At 36.3% G+C, this 20,978-nt stretch overlaps 1 protein-coding gene across 1 annotated transcript; it reads left to right on the forward strand.

The window, feature by feature from the left end:
* Positions 1-1,736: 1,736 nt before the first annotated feature.
* On the forward strand, positions 1,737-20,305 carry LOC136846544 (profilin-like). The gene is made up of 4 exons (XM_067117410.1): positions 1,737-2,395; positions 9,727-9,843; positions 17,020-17,173; positions 19,018-20,305. The coding sequence occupies exons 1-3, from the start codon at positions 2,285-2,287 to the stop codon at positions 17,170-17,172; spliced, it is 381 nt and encodes a 126-aa protein (XP_066973511.1). The 5' UTR covers positions 1,737-2,284; the 3' UTR covers position 17,173; positions 19,018-20,305.
* Positions 20,306-20,978: the final 673 nt, after the last annotated feature.

Here is a 20,978-nt window from a genome sequence, read left to right on the forward strand (position 1 = left end):
ATCACTCCAGCCATCACGCCAGTGCTTTGCTTGATCAAGTATGATGTTATATTCAAACCAATCCACCATGTTTGTTTATATTCAGTTTTGATGTGCACATCTTTCCTGACAGCGTAGATTAACAACCGGTGTTCGTTACTGATGATAAAAATCGGTGATGCCGGCCATTTTTCTAAATTCGTGGCTGGGCTCTTAACGAAAAGTTTTGTTGTTTGCACAGGAATAACGCTTGCATTTTTCATTGTACTTAAACATTTTAACGGGTATTATGCCATAAAGATTCGTGGTAGAGTTGGATGAATCCTACTCTTTATCCAGACTATGGTTTAAGAAAGTGCTCCCCCTTTCGTTAGACCATAGGACTAACGTTTAAATTCCTTCTCTTCACTTAGACTCATTTGACTACTTCGGTTAATTTCTCTTAGAGAGGTTTATAAAACCCGTTAAATGACCACTTCCACATGGGGAGCAAGTCCCGTCGGCCTTCGCTTGAAAGAGGAGACAAGAACAATTTACCCCCAGAAAGGTTGTGAAATGCGTGAATAAAACGCACATACAAAGGGCTCATGCTAAAGAAATTTAAGCTGGCTGCGAGCCACTGTAACCCATCAACTACGGACACTTAATTATTCTAAAATAATGTGACCTATTTTGATTATGTAGTTTTAGAATTTAACAGTCTTTAATTGAAATCTTGGGTAATACATTACATTATGAAGTGAAATTAACATTCTGCAGTTTGTATTTAGTGTGAGGCAAAGGTTTCAAAATCTGAAATTTATGAGGCTATGGGGTACAATGAAAATTTTTTTCTGTTAAATTCTGACACGTTAATTTATATATAGGAAAGTCGAAACTCAAATTAAAATACTGTTTTTATGGCAACTGTGACAATTTTTCAGTCTTTAAAAAGATCAAAAGATTTCTGAGGTTGTCCTGAATTTGTTGCAAATAAACCTGCTTTTATTAAAACCAGCTCATTGTGTACCGTCATTTACGTTCTGTTTGTTACATGTGATTTTATAGTTTGTGTAATAAAATACAGCCAATTTACCATATGCCTCTACATATATAGGTATGGAAAATGAAAGTAACGTATTTTTTTCATTAGCGTTTAATCTACAGGCATTTTCACTGTCTATTCCCTGTTTAAACATTCGTCTGCAATTATGCACCCATCTTGTTTATACACACATATATATACACATTTTATTTTCGTGTTTTTTTCGAATATTATTTCCTAGTGATTATATTTTTCATACTGTTCAGTTATTCGTCCAGTAAAGCATAGATTTTTATTTGGAAATCACCATGGATTTTTTCCAGTTTCTTGTAATCTTCAGATTTTACATTTTGGACTTAAAATCTGAAAGTAGCGTTGTAGATTTATACTAATTTTTAAGCTAAATGAGACCTTATATTGCTTAGGGAATCACACGTTTGAATGACGGAAAAGTTTGGAGATATTTTAACAGATTATTAAAAAATATCAATGTGCTGGCCTTGGAAGTATCTCGTAACGAAATATTTGAAGAAAGTAAAGGTTGAAAAATATGTAAATGCTTAGTGAATGAATAATGTGCAGAAAAAAAAAAAGGGCATTTGAAATTCAGTCTATGTGAAGGACGCTGTAGAAGGAGATTTCTTACCTGTATTAATTATATATATATATATTATTATATATATATATATATATATATATATATATATATATATATATATATATCCTCTCTCAGTGAAATTTGTGACGTCATGACACATGGACCCTCCCAGTAACAGGCGATGATTCATCTAGACCTACGCTCAGCAAAGTAGTTCTCCAAGTGGAAACAGAATTTTTCGATTGTTTTAAGCGTTGTATCTGTCATGAAAATGTACGAAAAAGAATACGCGATCAATACAGATTCGTTGAAATCACCATGACATAAGATTAGGACATGATAACACCAGCACGGTAACTCGTGCCAGATAATCCAGATAAGAAATGACTGACGGCGACCACGAACAATTTTGCGAGAGCCGAATTTGAAATGGCGGTGTCGCATTGTTCTGAGAGCGTCATATTTTCGTTTGGGAACAGTCCAGGCTCTTTTTGGAGCCCAATGAAGACGCAGTTTAGGAAAGAGTCGCGGCGTAGTGGTGGCGTATGGCATTTGCACGTCGGAGGAATACACAGGCTTTGGCGTTGTGCGGTTGGGAGTGACCTCTCCCATGGCAGTAGTGAAGTCACTTGTGCTCTGGTAGTAGTTGTGGTGGAGCGAATTTAAACTTATTATTTTAAATCATGTCTTGGCAAACTTATGTGGACCAGCAGCTTATGGGCTCTGGACTAGTCGCCAAAGCTGTGATCGCTGGACACGACGGTACCTGCTGGGCCAAGAGTAATAACATAGAAGTGAGTAATAATAATAGATCTTTCGCCGGTTCCATCACTTTCTCCTGTCACTTTTTTTTTCTTCCCTCCCTCTCTCTCTCTCTCTCTCTCTTTCACCCACTCCTCTTTCTCTCTCTCTCTGCCTCTCTCACTCTTCTACAATTTCTCACTCTCTCCCTTCCTCTCTCACCATTTCTCTCACACTCTCTCCCTCACCCTCTTCCTCTCTCTCTCTCTCTCTCGCTCTCTCTCTTCCTCCCTCTCCCGGAGATTTTTCTAGATCCCCTGGCCACCCCTGATCTCCTTTCCCCCTTAAAATAACGATTTAAGAATGCCACGGTCGAATCCGCCAACCGCAGAATTAGCAGTGGAGGCAAATCCCTTCTTTTAAATGGCCGACAGGAACATTTTAAAATGAACAAAGACCGGTACAAGCATGGCGTGGTCAGTCAAGTCCCCGGGTTTTCTCCTCCTCTCGAAGGTGTGCGAGAGAGAAAGTCGATTTGCAGAGGCGGATGGATGTTTTATCCTTTTTCCGATTTGGATCGGGTGGATTTGTGTAAAGGGGGCGGCATTTAATTTTTGAGCATTTTAGGGGGGGATTTAACGGCAGCCAGACATTACGGTTATAAGTGCGTCAAACCCCTTTTTTTTTCTCTCTCTCTCTCTTGCCCCGTCCTGTCCAGGGCTGCTGCTGCTGCTCGGCTGGGTCAAATTCAAAATTGCAGGTGTTGCGTAATTCGATTTTTCTTTTAGAATTTGGCAAATACGTTTACCGAAACTCCCAACAATTTGTACTCGCTGGGTTTCATTTTGCCGGCATTCAAATGACAGGGGATGAAGGCACGCCCCTTATGTACGGGGTATCCATTTTAACCGCATGGAGGTAATTCATTCAAGGAAGGTAGAGAGAGAGAGAGACCCACCCAGGTGTGCGTGGAGGTGATTTAAGCAATTTAATTTACTCATTTAAGCTACATTTAATTAAGGACTATTCTGCCTGTGTATGTATGATTGTTGTTTAAATAAATTACGCCGGAGAACCCGAAGAAGTCACAGACATACCGAATCGTTAGAGCAGGCTTATGCAAACTGGTTGACATATGGTAGGCCGTCTGGCGGGTTTTTATATGGGTTTGAGCCTCGGTTAGGCATATTTCTGACAGTGAAGATGTGCCCTTCGGTAGGCCGTAGGATTGGTAGGAATAATTATTTGATTTACTCCAGGATATGCCAGTAGTCTTTGGCAAGGAAGTGAAATATGCTCAATTTAATCGATTTTTGTCCGTAAAGACTGCTCTTTGATGAAATTGTTAGGCGAATCACTTAGGGAAGCATAGTATGGGAACAAAGGCTGTCCTTTTGATTTTGTGGTGCATTAGCCAGTGAGAAATCAGTTTGTAAGATGTCTTGAAAGTATATCAGTGATTTGGGGCAAATTAAGTTTTCTGAAAAATTTCTTGTTGGGAAACTTGGCCTTTGTAAATTTGGCAGTTTTATTATTAGGTTCAGATGCATCTTTCCCAGTAGCCTGTGGGGAATGCTGTTAAGCTTATCTTAGATCATATTCAAGAATAAAATTTTAGCATTCAGGTGAATGTTTTAGCTGAAATAAGGCATATAGCCCAACCAGGAGAATTATTCTCATTCCTTGAATGGATTAGTTCCAAGCATCCATTTTACTGATCCCCTGAAATTTATTTGATCAGAAGCAGTTTTATTGTGACGCTTAGTCTGGTCATAAAGAAAATATACTATATTTTCATGAAACGGTTATATATCGATAGATACTTAGTAGTAAGTTATTTTGCCATAAATACAATGTATGGTTGTAGCAGAATGTGTGAAAGGCAAAATTAAGTCATTATGTATTTAATAGTGATTGAGTGTAGGTTCAAGTACACCTAGGTAGTAACCAGAGCATTGTTGTATTGTCTGCACATAGGTATAAAATTGCTTTAACTACATTACTGTAGAATGCTGTTAGGTTGAGGTGCACATTTTTTTATGTAAACTTGTCATGCATTGTGTGTGTGAGTGTGTGTGTGTTTTATATCATGCATTGTGTGTGTGTGTTTTATATCGCCAGTTGCAGGTTTTAGTCATACCTAAATGTCTAGTTCTCTTACAGAGCTTGATTTTATATGTCAGGTGAACCATGAGATAACTTGCGTGTGATGGAGAGATTTTAAACACCTGCAGGATGACAAATGTTACATTAGTTCTTGTTAATTGGTTATAGTGAGTGCAGTAAATTTCAGCGATCAAGCCTGGCCTTTGATAGATGAGATTTTCACAGTGAGTGACAGAAGGACAGGCATTGCGAAGTATGATATCCAGTTGCTAAGTGTTTGGATGGAATTAATTGATTTAATATATTTAGGTGCATGGGGTGAAAAGATAGAGTATTGGATTTTTTTATGGATACATCAAGCTGCCAGGTGGTGGTAGACATTTTAATGATCACGTCTAACTGTTTAAAGTTCAGTTAGATAGTCACCTAATTTGGTCTTGATGTTGAGCAATAGAAACATGGGCATCAAGATTTTTAAACCAGTGTCCTGAGGGTGTTTAGAAAAGATTTTAGCCTGTACACATCCAAGGGTGTTCGTTGTAATCAGTGAAAATTTAGTAAATGTTACGTGTTGGCTGTGTAGGTGCTGAATCTGCCATTAAGGTTGGAGCAAGGTTCCATAGAGAATTTTATCCATATGTGAAAATAGAAATCAATGCTTATGCCATGCTAACTTGAGTGGCATTGATCCAGTATCCTTTGTAAAAGTATGCAAGTTTTCAAGAGCACATGTGTCATCCAGGGGACATTGTCAGGGTTTATTTTCCAAGCTCAACGGGGGTCTGTATGAGCCACATTTTGGAAACAGTAAACCACTGTCTTAGTGATTTTTAGAGAAAGGAAAATTTTAAAACCAAACTATTGGTGTGGACCTGTTAGTTGTTGGTAATGGCAAAATGGTGATTTATTACTGGCAAGGCATCGTACCTTCATGTGAATGCTGTTATATTCAACAGGTTTACATTCTGAATTGATATTATCAGAATCATGATAAAGCCTGAATTATATATATTAAATAAAATTTTGGATAAAAAACCAAGGAAAGTTTAGTCTTCCTCAATTGCATACTGATCATTAACAGATCCAAAATAAGTAGCTTTCTTAGAGTTGAGAAAATCACACCATGGGATTTGAAAAAATCATGGCCAATGGCCCTCATTAGAGGCTCCTTCATACTGTGCCTAGCCCAGCACACTAGATAGTATGCCATCACCTTTGCTTGCTATCCAGCTAATTAAAATTTTGTTGGAAGTCTTGATGGTGTAGGCAACAAGTGATCATGTAACATAGGTTTTACAGCAAAAGCGAAAATGTAGGGAAAAGCATGGGGACTTCACAAGTGTAGACCAACATTCTTAAAGGTTAAATTTCATAGATGTGTTAGGAAATAGAGTAAGATATACTGTTTTAGGTGAAAAGTATTGCTGGACTAGCAGTGTTGGAGGGTTGGTCATTGACAAAATACTGTGTAGCTAGTGTAATACCCTATGTGGGTATACAGTACTTTGCAGTCATATGCAGAATTTACCATGGATAGTGGGAATTTTTGGGGGTGTTACAATATTTTAGCAAAAATTGTTTAGAAGCAAGGAAGTTCATTAGCAAAGTAAAAAATAGGTACATAGCCCTGTTGTTCACAAGGTGACATGGGCACTTCGATTGTTTGCACTAGAGGAAAATTAGTTAAAAATTATCATATTGAAATAATAATTAACTTGTTCAGAGCATTTTGATGCCTCATTAACAACTTGCAAACATCTTGTATTTGCCGATATGCTTTTCTGGCCATTTGTTACTTTATCTTTTGAAAAATTATTGTTGTTTCTTGAAACTTCAGTATTGAAAAGTACAATGCATAGTATTTGCTAAAATAGTGCTTTTATTTGTGTGTGTGTTACAAAGTATACTGCAGATCTGTTTGCAAATCATAGATTATTTTCTCTATAAGTTGAGTTGCCAAGCATTGAATGGAAATTTTTCACAATGTGAAGATATTTGAAGATGGGACCAAATTCAGTAAATTGAATGAAGTAGGAAAATTGAAGGGCCTTGATAGGTTATGATGGGTATTTGGTTTGTGAAGTAAAATCTTAGATGTGATAAAATGGGAGACATGATAGAAAATTGGTTAACTTGATGCATAAAAGTAGCCATGAATTTTTATCCTAATTTACTGGTAGCAGTTTTGATATGAACATGGTAAAAGCACTGTATGGAAGAAACTCGTAGAGATTGTGAGAGGAAACAGGATGCTGTGAGTCTCGTCTGTATCAAGTCTATTGGCCTCTTAACCTTGAAATTTCACTCCATGACTAGAAACTTTGAGAAAGAATACGGTCCTGCATCCAGCTATAACCTACCTGACATGGTAAAAAAAAAAAAAAAAAAAAAAGTCCGTATATAATGTGGAAAATTTGGGAGCTATGTTGGATACAATTGCAAATGCGTCCCCTAAATGGTGTATTTATACAAGTGACTTTTGGATTTTGAGTTAGGAACTGTAGGGTTTTGTTGATAGCGAGTTTTTCATGCCAGTTGAACTAGCACCTGACAAGACATTTTCCTTAAATGGCCTTAGCAATATGGTTCAGGAACTTCAAGTTTGTTGAAAGAGATCTTATACACATTATGTGACAGAAGTTTAGTCAGAGGATTAATAATTGATACTACGAGATTCACTTGCTCTGCAAATTTTTCCAGAGGTTTAGTTTAGTTTTGCATCTGGAATAATGGGAGTTTTTTTATAAAATGTTTTAAAGTATTTGTTAACAAATGTAATTTTTTGGGTCGTCAGTTTCTAAGCATAGTATTGGTTTGCCTTTTCAAGGCATCTTCCAGCATAAAAATTAAAAAGATGGTTTGCAAATGTTGTAAGGGATTTGGTAGATAGTAACTAAAAATTGTTGGACAGTGTTATTTGGAATGGTTTTGAGACTTTAATGAGTGGCATCGCTTTTCAAATATGCCAAGAAGGTAGGGAAACTTTGCTGCTGGAGAAGATTTTCCGTTTTGAAAATAGGGGTTCATTTTTGGTGGGTTAGCCTCAGTGATGTGAAATTATTGCTAGGTCCTTTTGATTGAGGTGTTTGCCAGTGGAATGCCATGGCTTCTGCAGCTTGACAGGGCTTTCTTGATAGTGTGCCAGAATTGAAATAACTGTATATCCTGGTTATTGTGGGGGCAGATGTGTGTTAATTCAGAGTATTATTAAAGCCAAGAAAATCAGGTCCACAAAATGTATACTAATTAACAGGAGGTAGAAGTTATCATATTACGTAATCTTGACCCCAATGGCTGGTTACATTTACCTCAAGCAAATGTATTTCAGGAGTGATTTTAGGACATTAGCTGTGTGAGGCCAAGTCACTGTGAACTTAATTGAGTCTGTAATTTAGGTAGTCTTACTTTATTGAAAATTTATAGTGAATCTCTAATGTAGTATTTTAGCCGTATAAAACCTTGATCTCAATTGGCAATTTTCCATGAAATTAGATGTATGTGGAAAGGGGAATTCATAGAAGTTATAGAAAAAGTGCTTAAATAGTATTAATCTCATTAGTTATAGGGCATGTGATTATGGGTGATTTATGATAGATGTACAACCTAAGTATTGTAAACTTCAACAGAAATGCCAAAAAGACTAAAGGTACACATTACATGCAACAGTTGGTCAAAGTGACTTATAGTAAATTGAAAGAGTAGTATGTAATGACAAAGGCTTTTTTGGGTTCTCTTTTTGTGTTGTTGAGCGTGAACACTTGTCCAATTGGAAGAAGCATAGAATGACCGTAGATGAAATTTGGGAAAGAATATTAAATTATAAATAGAATAATATAGTTGAGAACAGACAGTCACAGGAATAGTGTACACTGCTCAGATTTACTGTACAGGCTTGCTCAAATTTGCAACCCTGAACTAAAGTATCTTATTCAAACAGTGGGATGTACAATACAAGTTGGTCAGGGGAAATTTTAGATTACTCTGCATTACATCGTTTTTTTTTTTAGTTAGGTTTTGTAGATTGTGAGTTTAGTAGAAATTTTTAATGATCAAGTTTTCAGGTATTTTTAATATCGTATGGTTACTGTGGTAGATAGGTTGGGGATGTGTTTGTAAATATATGTTGCTTTCTTTATTCAGATTTTACTTTTCTTAGGACTTAAAAGCTGTTTGCTCTTGTGATTTGGTATTGCCTCTCAAATGGTCCAGGAACCTGTTTCCATTAGAAAATACATCGTGAAGAATCTCTGCATACATTATTATCTTTAATGAAAGCATTTGTGACCATGGTTCAGTTATGAGAAACAGTTCCCTTTTTTCAGATACCATTAATTTAGAGGGAAACGGCAAGAAAATAGTAAGATTGATTTATAGTGAGAGAAAGGAAAATTAGTGCGGAATTTAACCATGTGCAAGTCACAGAGATATTGTAAGATCTTAAGCACAAATACGGTATCAATATAAACTTTTAATGTTTGTGACAGGAAGAAAGGTATTGTGTTAAATTTGTTTGAATTCAAGTTTACTCAAAGGATAAGGTGTAACAAAAGGGAGAAAGAACAAAGTATGCATGTATGTATGTATGTATGTATGTGTAGTCATCGTGGGAGTGCATTTTCTGCATGGAAAGGCATTTATGAAAGGTTAAATATATGAAGTACTGTAAGTGTAATTAGCTGGGCAGCTGTGATTATACAGAGGTTGGCAGTGATTTGAGAAAGATTGTGTAATTGAATGTGGCCAGTTAGTTTTTGTACCGAATACCGATATAAAGACAAAGGAAGAGTTAAGGGCAAGGACCACTGTAGTATGGGGGCTAAGCGAGGGAAGCGTTTCTGTAACATCAGGACTTGATCGTTACATCTCTCTCTCTCTCTCTCTCTCTCTCTCTCTCTCTCTCTCTCTCTCTCTCTCTCTCTCTCTCTCTCTCTCTCTCTCTCTCTCTCTCTCTCTCTCTCTCTCTCTCTCATTTTATCAATATTATAGTATAATTTCCTTCTACAGCAATAGAGGGAAAGTAATTTGTTTTTCTTAGATATTTCCCATCACTGATGTGTGTATTTCTTACGTGAATTTCTGTATGTATTAAATTTACCGATTTTATTTCATTGTTGGCAGTCGTCTCTGTGATAAGTTGCCCCATGACCAAAAATCTAGTTGGATTAGTTTTGTACAGTTATAATTTCTCATAAACCAGAAATTTCTTGATGATTTTGCAGTAATGTAATTTTTATTGGTTGAATGCTGTATACTAATGCATTTTTCTCTTCTGTTTCAGCCATCAAGAGATGAGCTCACGAAACTTTCACAAAGTTTTCAAGACCAAAACAATTTGGCGATGACAGGTGTTCACATGGGTGGCGAAAAGTTCTTCTACCTCTCTGGAACTGATAAGGTAGGCATAAAATTCTGTGCTTGTGTAGTGCACACTATCCCTCACTGTGTGAATTTACAAAAATGGCATCAATGCAATGCAATGTAAAGTGTAATTAGATTTGGGAAAAGGAAAGTACTCTGTACTGTAGTACTTTTAGTATTAACACCTCCCTTCTGTTGTTAACAAAGAGTAACATGGAATCAAGTTTTAATGTTTGTTGCCAAAATCAAAGCAGAATTTCCCTCGGAATTTTTCCTCTCACTCCCCTATACAGTATTGCCATCTTTTTTGTAAATTCACCTTGTAGTGTGTATGGTACTGGTAAACATGGATTATTCTAGTAATCGGCAAACTATGCAAAGGGAATAAATATTTAAATACAGACAGTGATTTTGCCATGTAAAGGATGATTTTTTTAGTGACAAAAATTAGGTAGTAGTGTGAAGTTACCAATTTTTTGTATCGTGTAATACACATTATTGAACAGTTTAACATTAAAAGACAACATGGAATTTTTTCTTTGTTTTTGTAAATTAGATTCACTTCTTTTAGCCTATGCATGCCAGGTAAATAGGAGAGTGGAATTACATTGAAGAGTATACAAAATTAACATCTACATTTTTACCAGTATTCCTTTATCTTGGACCATATCAGATCAAGAAAACTGAATATTTTCAAAATGAGGTGGATAATGTTTAGCCATGAGCTTGGAAAAACAAGGTGACCGTAATAGATTCAGAGAACTTTTTTCGTAGAGATAATATCAAGGTTACACTGATGGCATTTGATTTTAGTTGATCTAGATTGTCTTTCCCATATTCCGTTAGACTGACTTCGACTGATGACAAAATAAAGTTAGACTCTTCCATATCTGTTAGACGGAAGTTAGTGGGTTTAAATGCAGTGAAGTGTAGGTATATGAAAGTAAGGTGGATCTGGTTCCAAATTTGACACACTATTAAAACCAGATAGTTTAGCTTCTTCATTTACCACACTCCTAGAACTGGTGTTCAATATTCATCATGCTCTCTTAACTTTCCTACACTAAGCTATAGCCCATCCCAGATTGCTCAAGTCTCTCATTTGTACTTAACTTTATAGTGACTTTGCCTGTGGAATTTTCTTATTTTGTAAAGTATCACTAATTAACTCATTGCACTCATTTAAAAGTAAGTTTGACAAGTTTCTGGGTACCCTGCACGTGAGCCTAATTGAAGTGCTTGAGGACATTTCAGGAACAGGATGCAATTATAACTCTGTCTGATTCCTTGTATGATATTCCTAAGTCAGGTCTTAACATATTTGATAACTTACAAATGATGTCCAAATACATACACAGGTGCCCTTGACCAGGTAATTCCCAACCTGGAATGGTGATGTACCCTGTTTAAAAACAGCTCTCTCTTCTCTCTCTCTCTCTCTCTCTCTCTCTCTCTCTCTCTCTCTCTCTCTCCCTCTCTCTCTCTCTCTCTCTCTCATCTGCAGATCTATTGGATAATCTCTTGGAGGGTTCAGTTAAGTTCCTCTTGAACTGGGTTTATTTTTGAACAATTCCTGAATTTTTTTCGGTAGGATATTTTGACCTTTGAAATGTATTTGAAATGATGTTAGTGATAAAATTATTTTGGGAAGAGCATAAACTAAACATCACAGTTGAGGGAAATAAGCTAAACATCACCGTATGCAGACAACAAGGTTTTTGAGAATAGCCAAATTCCTTTCTTGCCATAAGTTTTTTGGGTACAAGTTAATATCTCTAGTATCATTCAGTGGCTTGTTGTGGTGAACAGTGGAATAAAACTGAAAGGAAGTGTGGAATTTTTGGTTCATAGTGCAAAAAGATGTGATTGAAAATGTAGTACGTAATAAGAATTCTGGATTAGATTTAGATAATGACAAGCTTCTGTTTCATTTTGAACCATGCCAAAGAAAGAGATTAAAGGACACGGGGAAGAAAGTAATTTCCACTGGGATTTAAGCTTAAATTTGTGCACTTAGAATATAAAAAATTTGCCAGCTAAAAGAGGTATTGAACACTTTTTTTTTTTATCCTAGTACAGCTTTTTTTATCCTAGTTTTTTTTTTTTTTTTTTTTTTTTTTTTGTACAGCATGAGAGTCAGGTCTTGTAGGTTGAAAGGCAAACCACTTGACCAATGTCTTGTCAAGTTTTGCGAGAAAAGCTTATTGAAAATCAGCTTTGTTTCTTGTCAGTTTAATAGCTAAAGCTCTTCGTTAGCAACAGCTTGTCCCATAGTAGGGTTAAACATGCAGTGGGCTCTCTTTGCTGTCCTGTGCACATCATTTCTGAACTCTCATCAAGATGGGTCTTCATTTTTCTACTTTATCGATGATTTCTTACAGCGTCTATGTCACTTTACTTGCATATTTCTGTTGCTCTTCCGAATCATTGCTTATCTCTCTTCTTTGTGGGCAAATAGTCACTATTTGTTTTTCAGTCAGCAATGCCTCTTTTCTCTGCCATTTTGTGAGTCTTAAGTGACTCTTCCACCTTACTTTGGTCATGAATCTTAAAAATCTATGCCATATTGAGTGACCACATTTCCACTGCAAAGTAGCACAGGCCTTGTGTTACCATCTTAGTCTGCATCATCTACTAATGGGATATTTTGTTTAATCAGTAGTTTTTCGTTCTGTTTCATTATGGCTGCAGCTTTCTTCTAGTGTACTGCCCTTTCAGTTCCCTTTTCAGTGTCTTCCCATTTACCACTGGATGGACTTTTACATTCTCTTCTCCATTTACACCTCTGATACATTTTGGTCACTGAAAATCTCTACTTCAGGTATATTATGTTATCTGTAGAATCTCCCATGGCATCATCTGTTATAGTTAATCCACACACACCTCCCACATTGGCCACAGGGTCAGATATTTCCCAAAACTGGATTTTCATCGTGGGAAGATTGAAATAATAATTTGACAAATCCCCATGATTTTGAATTCCCTCCTGTACCATCAAACAGCATGTGCTTATTAGACAGCTCTTAAATGGTTTTAAAAAGAGAAAAAAAAGTTACAGATAGGGATTCTGTTAGGAAAAAAATACAATAAAGGACCAATTGAGGCAAAATGACAGACAGTAAAAATGAAATATCCTCAGTAAGTAACAACAAAGTTTTTCTTGGCGGGGGCTAAGGTTTGGTTGGGGAGCGCTATCTTTTCAAGTACGATAGGTCTTAATGTATAGTAGGACATGCTGGATCTCGAAACTTTAAATTTATTGCCTTTTGCTCTCATCATTAAGGGTATAGGTGCAGGATGAAGTACATTCTTAGTTTGTGTTTTGTAGTTTTTAATCCTCTTCCACACCACCACTTTGAATGTGGCTGGTGTTTACCATGCGCGTTAATTTTTTGTTTTTAATTAGCAACCATAAAGTTATTTTAAGTAGCAAATATTATCTAGAATATGTGTTTATATGGTTATGTTTATAGGTTTATATATTTCATTTGTTAGTTGGAAAGCTTCCTTACATATCTGCTTGGTTGATGGTATGGTGTTCAATGTAAGGTATAGTCACACTACTTGAAAATGCAGGGGCAGAGATAGTTAAATGTTTAAGACATCTTATCGCTATTTGCCAAATTAGCAAGTGACCTTTTACTGGCTTGTGTTGATGGATTTTTAGACTGACCAAAACAAAACTTAGCAACTGATTGTTTCAACCTTTCCAGCTCTTAGAGTTATACACAAGTTGTTTTACTAAATTTGCAGAACAGGAAGAGGGTAATATGTATTGCTTGCCAACCAGATTTTTGTAGACAACCTGGAAGGAAAATGTAGTTCGTACCTAGAATTTTGTAGAGGCTAGTTAAACATTTTGATTTTTATATTTCTTGTTAACATGAAAGTTGCCATGTTTAAAATGTAGTGCTGCAATGTATGGATGTAATTTTAGAACATAGTTACGTAATTGGTTAGAAATCTGGAGTTTTGAAAACATGTATAGCTGGAAACGTTTAGTATGACTATAAGCTGAAATCCTCGATTATGAACAAAATACGTATGCTAAATCACCAAAAATGGTACAGTGAAGTTTTATCTCCTACTATACCACTATATACACATTAAAACTAAGCAACCCAACTTGTGACAAAGGTTGAGTGTTTCTAAGGAAATGAAAAAAGATGCGCCACTCAGTATTTGTAGGCTTATTGCATACTTTTAAAAACAGACATAAAATTTGTTACCCAGAAAATGGCCTCATGTATTTGCATGCCAGATTGCCATGATAATACTATTACTGTGCTCATTTTCATTACTTATGAGCGTTGAGAATGATCATTTATGGGTATCATATCAGTACAGTAGTCACTTTCATTACATATAGGGGATGAGAATTCTTTCATTATTCGGATTGGTTAGTAATTTAGTTGGCAATAAAATGAATTTGTCTAGAATGCATGTCCCAGTTTCTTTTGGTAGGGACAAACTTTTCAAAGTCCGGCTAATAAGGAGTTTTAGTTGTGGCTTGTACTCCATTTAACTGAAACAGGAAGTAACAGCTAAATTGTTTTGAGGGTAAATTTGGACACTATTGCTGTCGAGGTGCTTAGTTTAATATTGCTGCCACTATTTGGGCTTTAAAAAGGGACCTTGTCTAAGAAATTTTGGAAACCTTAGTTGAAGGAGGTGGGTTTGAGATAGGATTTTTCCTTTAATTGAGAGGCCAGCTTATGCTAATTTCTGTATATAATGTATGACGAGACTTGAATACAATACGTACTGTATATTTGAAAGTTCTAGTACTGTACACTTAGGCTTGGCCAGGTTTCTTGCAGGTCGTCTTAGAGTAACAAGTTGCTGGAAGATGGGTAATATCTCTCTCTCTCTCTCTCTCTCTCTCTCTCTCTCTCTCTCTCTCTCTCTCTCTCTCTCTCTCTCTCTCTGAGGGTGAGGGTTTACAGGATGGGTGACATTTATAAATTTAGCTTAAGCAGACTGCTCACAACTTGTAACTATGTAACACGCTATATGTTTAGAATGAGGAGGTAACATTGTTTGTGGTCAAGGTTCTGTTTTGCACTGTTTACTACTCATATCTGTTGGTTACCATCTACAGTAATGCTCAATGTAAATAGTACTAAGGCTCTTGGCAGTATCCCCTTGGCCCCAGCTGCCGGCATAGTTTGTTCCCCTCTGTTTTCTCGTCTACCTGTCCAACTTTTAACCTTGCTCCACATTTAGCAGATTTAAAGCTACAGTACTTTCATGATACCGTTTTGACAACTTTCAGTAAACATGCACTGTATTGAAAGGTTTTAGTGGTGAATTTAAAAATAGTGTATGTGGACCTTGTGAACTTTATACACCCCCTTATGCGAATTGAATTGTCCCTAGCACGAGAGGAAGCTATGTTAGGTGTAGGATGGTACACATTGTCGACCTTTTGTGAGCCTGGTGAATGAATGCTGCTTGCTTACTTGGTTAGGTCTTGAAAAGACTAATGTAAACTTGATTTCTGCTATACCCATGAAGTTCTATTTTCTCTTTGCTTCTTTTAAGAAGGGTTTGATTAAAGTTCCTTGGAATTCACAGTTTTTCAAAGTAATGGAAACTAATATCTCCCATTTAGCATTAAGCTCACACTTGTCCAGAAGGATTTGTCCATTCTGTTCTAGGGGTGATTTGATTAGCTCTGTGAAGTATTTTCCCAATTGTTATCTTGCCTTCATCAGGCTGTTGTAGGTTAATTCACTTGCCAGGTATAACCATTTCAAGATCCATTCTAACACAAGTAGCATTGGTTGACGAACATTTAGCATCTCGTAATGCAGATATACAGTAAGCATATGATATGTCCGTGGAGGGAGAAGAAGCAGAGGTAGGCAGGGAATTAGGTAGCGTGTAAGAGACATGAAATTGCTTGGCATGGGAGAAGCGGGTTCCCAAGGTAGAATTTTTGTGGATACAGAAGGCATGAGCAGCCTACCGCAAAGGAAGATGGAGTTAAGGTTGTACAAAGAAGTGTACATATACAGTAATAGTACCATGTAAATGTAGATATAGATCACTGCACTTCTGAAATAAGTGGTCTTAGTGAGGTTTTGACTGACAGGTGTTGGCCCTATTGTTATATCCATGTAGGTCTGTGCTTCCCTGGAAAATTTGTAGCCCCTTATTCAGATCGTAGTGTATTTGGATTGTGAGAATTCGAACATTAGCCTGCTGCCTACATCACATGTCTGCATTGCAGCTTCCCAGAACGTAAATTGGTAGATAAGGTGGATGGCATAGTTTTCAGTGCTGATCAACCAGACCACTCACCATAGTATGTAAGATTAAAATGAGAGCTACATCCTGGTGATAGTTTTATCATCTTTCAGGAAATGTATAGGAAAAGATTTGTTGTTGTATATCTCAATTGTAATTCAAATAGTAAAGATCAGTGTAAATTTAATGGTGCCATAGTGTTGTTGTACTATACGTTGTTGGATTCTCGCATTTTGGCAACAATGACTGTACACTTTGGAATGGCGAATAGTATTTCCCCCTCTGTTTCATTCCATGTAGTCCATGAAGTTGATGAAGCATCTCTTTATTTTCCAGTGGCACTTGAATACTCATGTATTCTTTTTTCAGTTGAATTCAGTTTCAGCCTCATGAACTGGAAGCTGGAATATAGCTTTTCTCATTCAAGCATGTACAGCATGTCTGTTGTAAACTCACATTTTGAAATTCTCCTTAGTCACTGAATCAGTTTAAAACGAACGTATACAAAGCATCATCAGGAAAAGTGGCCAGTGATTTGTTAACAAGGGAGTTATGTCCCTTTCCATGGAAGAATTAAGAAATATGTAGTGGAAATTGAACAGCTTCAGTCAAAATCATGATTATTGTATCTTGTGTCGAGAAAGGACAGCACTTGCATGAAAACTTGTGTATGAAGTGGTCAAGTTTAACCCATCACCCTGATGCCACATTTTCACATTGCACCGTCGAAAAATCTTGAAAATCTTACAAAGAGGGCTGCAGTTTGTCAGTTTAATATGCTGTTATTATCATGTAAAGATGGTTGAAGTTTTTGGAGACCATGTCTCCCCAGTCCAAGTTCTACGTAGGATTTATAGGAAAATTTGAATCAAAATAAAAAACCATGGTCCTCTTGTTTTAAACAACTTTTTTGCTATAATGTTTTCTTACCTTTAATATGAACTTTTCTTTCTCTTTCTAGGTTATCCGATGCAAGAAAGGTAAATCTGGAATGCACTGTATGAAGACCCTGCAAGCAATATTAATAGCGGTCTTTGAAGAACCCATTCAACATCCTCAAGTAGCTTCTGTTGTTGAAGCATTAGGGGATTATTTAATCTCCATGACCTATTGAGGTAAGTTAGTTGGCAGTGAAAGAAGAATGTAAGGCTAAATCGAATGTAAGGCTTAATGGATTTATAGTCTAAATGTAAGGATATCTGTCGTAATTACATAGGCTTTTGTACAATTATGGTACTGGGAATAGAGTATAGTTATTTGCTGTTTAATTTCAAGATACATACTAGATGAAATAAACACATCATAGGTAATGTAGACTCTAGGATATGCTGCAAGATTAATTGGCAGTTGTTATGGGAAGGTCATAGGCTTAAATAAAATGTGGCAAATGTGAAATTGCTGTAATTTTCACGTCAGATCTATGCATTCCACTGTGCAATGTTGAACGTAATGGGCAGAAAGGAGAGGTGTGTTGATTTATTTTGTAGTATATTTGTTAATTTAATTTTGTAGTGACCAGGTATATCCAGTCTCTCTCTCTCATACATCAGAGGTATGAAGTTGATGCATGCATTAAATTTTAGAACCTTAAATCTAAAACTGTTCAATATTTGTATGGTGTAAACTTTGAGTTTGTAGTCACATTTGTATTTGGTATGTACTGTAATTCTCATCCAGTGGTAAAGGATTTTGTAGGTTATGTACAGTCTAGAGGTTTTGTTAGCTCACCAACCCTTTCAGAGTTGACAGCATTCAGTATAAAACTGTAGGGGAAACTTTATTCCTTATTCCCTTCCATGTTGATTCTTTAAAGTAAACTTGAATCCTTTTCCCCTGTTCATTTTTTTAAAAGTAAACTTTATTGCTATTCCCTGTTTCTTTAAACTAAATTCGATTCCCTTTCTATGTTGATTCTTTGAAGTAAACTCTGTTCTCTTTCCTTTTTGATTCTTAAAGTAAATTCTATTCCCTTTCCTTGTTGATTCTTAAAGTAAACTTGATTCCCTTTCCCTGTTGATTTGTTTAAAGTAAATGTTAGTCCCTTTCCCTGTTGATTCTTGTTTAAGTAAACTTTTTTCCCTTTCCTTGTTGATTGTTTAAAGTAAACTTTACTCTTTTTCCCTTGTGTTGAATTTCTTAAAAAGTAAACTTGATTCCCTTTCCCTATTGATTCTTTTAAGTACACTTTATTCCATTCCTTTGCCTTGTTGATTTTCTTAAAACCTAAACATTAGTCCCTTTCTGTTGGTTCTTTCAAGTACACTTTATTCCTTTTTCCTGTTGAATTTTTTAAAAGTAAACTGGATTCCCTTTCCCTGTTGATTCTTTCAAGTAAACTTTATTCCCTTTTCCTGTTGGGTTTTAAAGTAAACTTTATTCATTTTCATGTTGATTTTTTTAAAGTAAACTTTTCCCTTTTCCTGTTGGTTTTTAAAGTAAACTTTATTCATTTTCATGTTGATTTTTTTAAAGTAAACTTTATTCCCTTTCCCTGTTGATTCTTTCAAGTAAACTTTATTGCCTCACTGTTGATTGTTTTAATAAAGTAAACTTTATTCCCTTTCCCTGCTGATTGTTTAAAAAGCAAACTTTATGCCCTTTCCCCTGTTGATTTTTGGTAAAAGTAAACTTTATTCCTTTTCCCTGTTGATCCTGTTGATTCTTTAAGTAAACAAAGTAAACTTTGTTCCCTTACCCTGGTGATATTTTCAAGTAAACTGGATTCCCTTTCATGTTCATTTTTAATGCTTGACACAAGTAGGATAGTAAAACCTTTCGTAGGAAATCACGGTAGAGTAAACAGATCACTATAGATTTAGTTTGGTGTGCTAGAAACAGAAATGTGGACGAAAGAGTAGTGGGTTCAAGTTTGGTAAAGTTAGCTTGCCTTTAACTTGTGAAACTGCAGTTTTGATAACAAGAATCACGTAGTAATACATAAACTCATTTACCTTTTCAGTGATGGAGCTCCTGAATATCACCGTTTTTCATTCATTGGAATTTCATCGCAGTGGGGTTGGTGACTTGTGATAAAAAACCAGTGTTGACCAGTGGAGTTATGACTGTGACATATAACTACAGTATGAACAAATCTGATAAGAGAAATATTGAAAGGAAAATATATTATAATAAAAGTGGAATAAGCCCTTGGTTTGGATAATACCGTACAGACATCGGTTTCGGCGTGGCCTCTGCCTGTCACTCGGGTGTTGACGTATTTCAGACTTTTGGCAAGGGTTTTTAAAGCAAGTGAATAACCTATACTTTAATGTTTAAACTTTTGTATGATAAATTTTTCCATAATTTTATTATTGTAGCTTGTTGAATTAACTTGCACTCTTTGTAAGTGATTTATTACAGCTGATGGTTTTTTGCAGTTACAGTATTTGTGAAGTGGCTAGCTGTGTATATCTGCGAGCATTTAGTGGTAGGGAGGGGATTGGTCACATTCATTCATCACTTTTACGTGATCCTTCTTTTATGTCTTTATCTTCTCTTGGCAAGTCTTATATTTTCATACACTACCACCTCCTGAACCACAAGTTTTTTAGACCCTTAGCCTTCCTTTTTAACTTAGCCAGTTCCTCCCGCACTCCAACATCCGTGTGAGTGTCTAGTCTCTGCTAGCCACTGATCCCAGTGTTTTATTTTTTAATTTGTTCCTCAACTTCTGTGTTTCCCATTACCCACCAGCTGTAAGGAAATAAGAATGGAAATGCATTCCTATCAACTACTGTATTATCCTTCTCTTGATATCCAGGAAACTACCCTGGTAGGTCAGTCAAAACCTACTTGGAACCTACGGAATAATTATTAAAAAGAGCATTTTCTAATTTCTTCTACTGTGCAAGTTGCTCAGTTTTAAGTTCTGTTGATGCCAATCTATTTCATTATTTTTGGGAGGATTTTGAATTTAAATTGATAATAAAAAAGTTTTGGGGGGGAGGGATTCCTGTCAGGTCACTGAGATCTGCGATTTTGAACCTAAGATATTATTAATGACGAAATCATCATCATCATTTTGAGGTCTTTGGTTCAGAATTGCTCTGAACATTTTTTAACATTAGGATCCAGTGTAGTGATGGTTGTCTCAACCTGTGCTGCATTTTTCAGAGGCACAAAATTGGCCCATCTGTGCCCCAAGCTTGGTGTTCTGCTGCTGCTGCCTCGGCAAAGCTTTTGCCGTTGCTGCTCAGTATTGTACAGCTTCCATTGCCCCCCAATAAACACTACTTAATAAAAAAAAAGTTTTATTTTCCTTATTGACAACTGCTGGTATCAGATTTTAATTCCGATTTAAACTTGACAGTTCAGTTAATGAACCATACCTTGAAACATTTTTTCGCCTTAGGAAATGAAGGCTGCTGTAAGTGAATGCAGGTGGGCGGTTTACGAAAAAAACACTAAAAGGTCATTGTGGCGACGTGGATCCCGGGAAATGATTTGTTACTACCAAACCAAAAAGGTTAGTATAACTGTACGTAATAGTAGAGCATAAGCATTACATGTCTGATAAAAATTTTGTAACTACAGTACGTAATATCCATTTTCTCAGGTTTAGCTTCATGACGTGAGTGCAGATAATTAACTGATCACACAATGGAGTCGGTTGGTAAGACGGTGGAACCACGGAAAACTTAAATGAGTCATGATATACTGAGAAGTCGAGGGAGTGAAAGCGTGTTGGTCATTTAGGAACAGTTTACGCACCATTTGTGTAAGGTAATAAATTCACGAGTGCCACTAGTTCTGTTGTGTAGTAGGGGGGGAGACGTAGTCTGTTTAGTGGAAATGGACATGAATGAGTGTTGTGGTGGTTTGCGTAAGGTTTTACCGTTGGAGGAGCGTGTCTGTGAATATGGAAGAATTCTTTCCAATTCCTCTATATGAAAAGTGATATTGGTTATGGTCGCATGAGAC

Source organism: Macrobrachium rosenbergii, chromosome 2, assembly GCF_040412425.1.
Source record: "Macrobrachium rosenbergii isolate ZJJX-2024 chromosome 2, ASM4041242v1, whole genome shotgun sequence".
NCBI lineage: Eukaryota > Metazoa > Arthropoda > Malacostraca > Decapoda > Palaemonidae > Macrobrachium > Macrobrachium rosenbergii.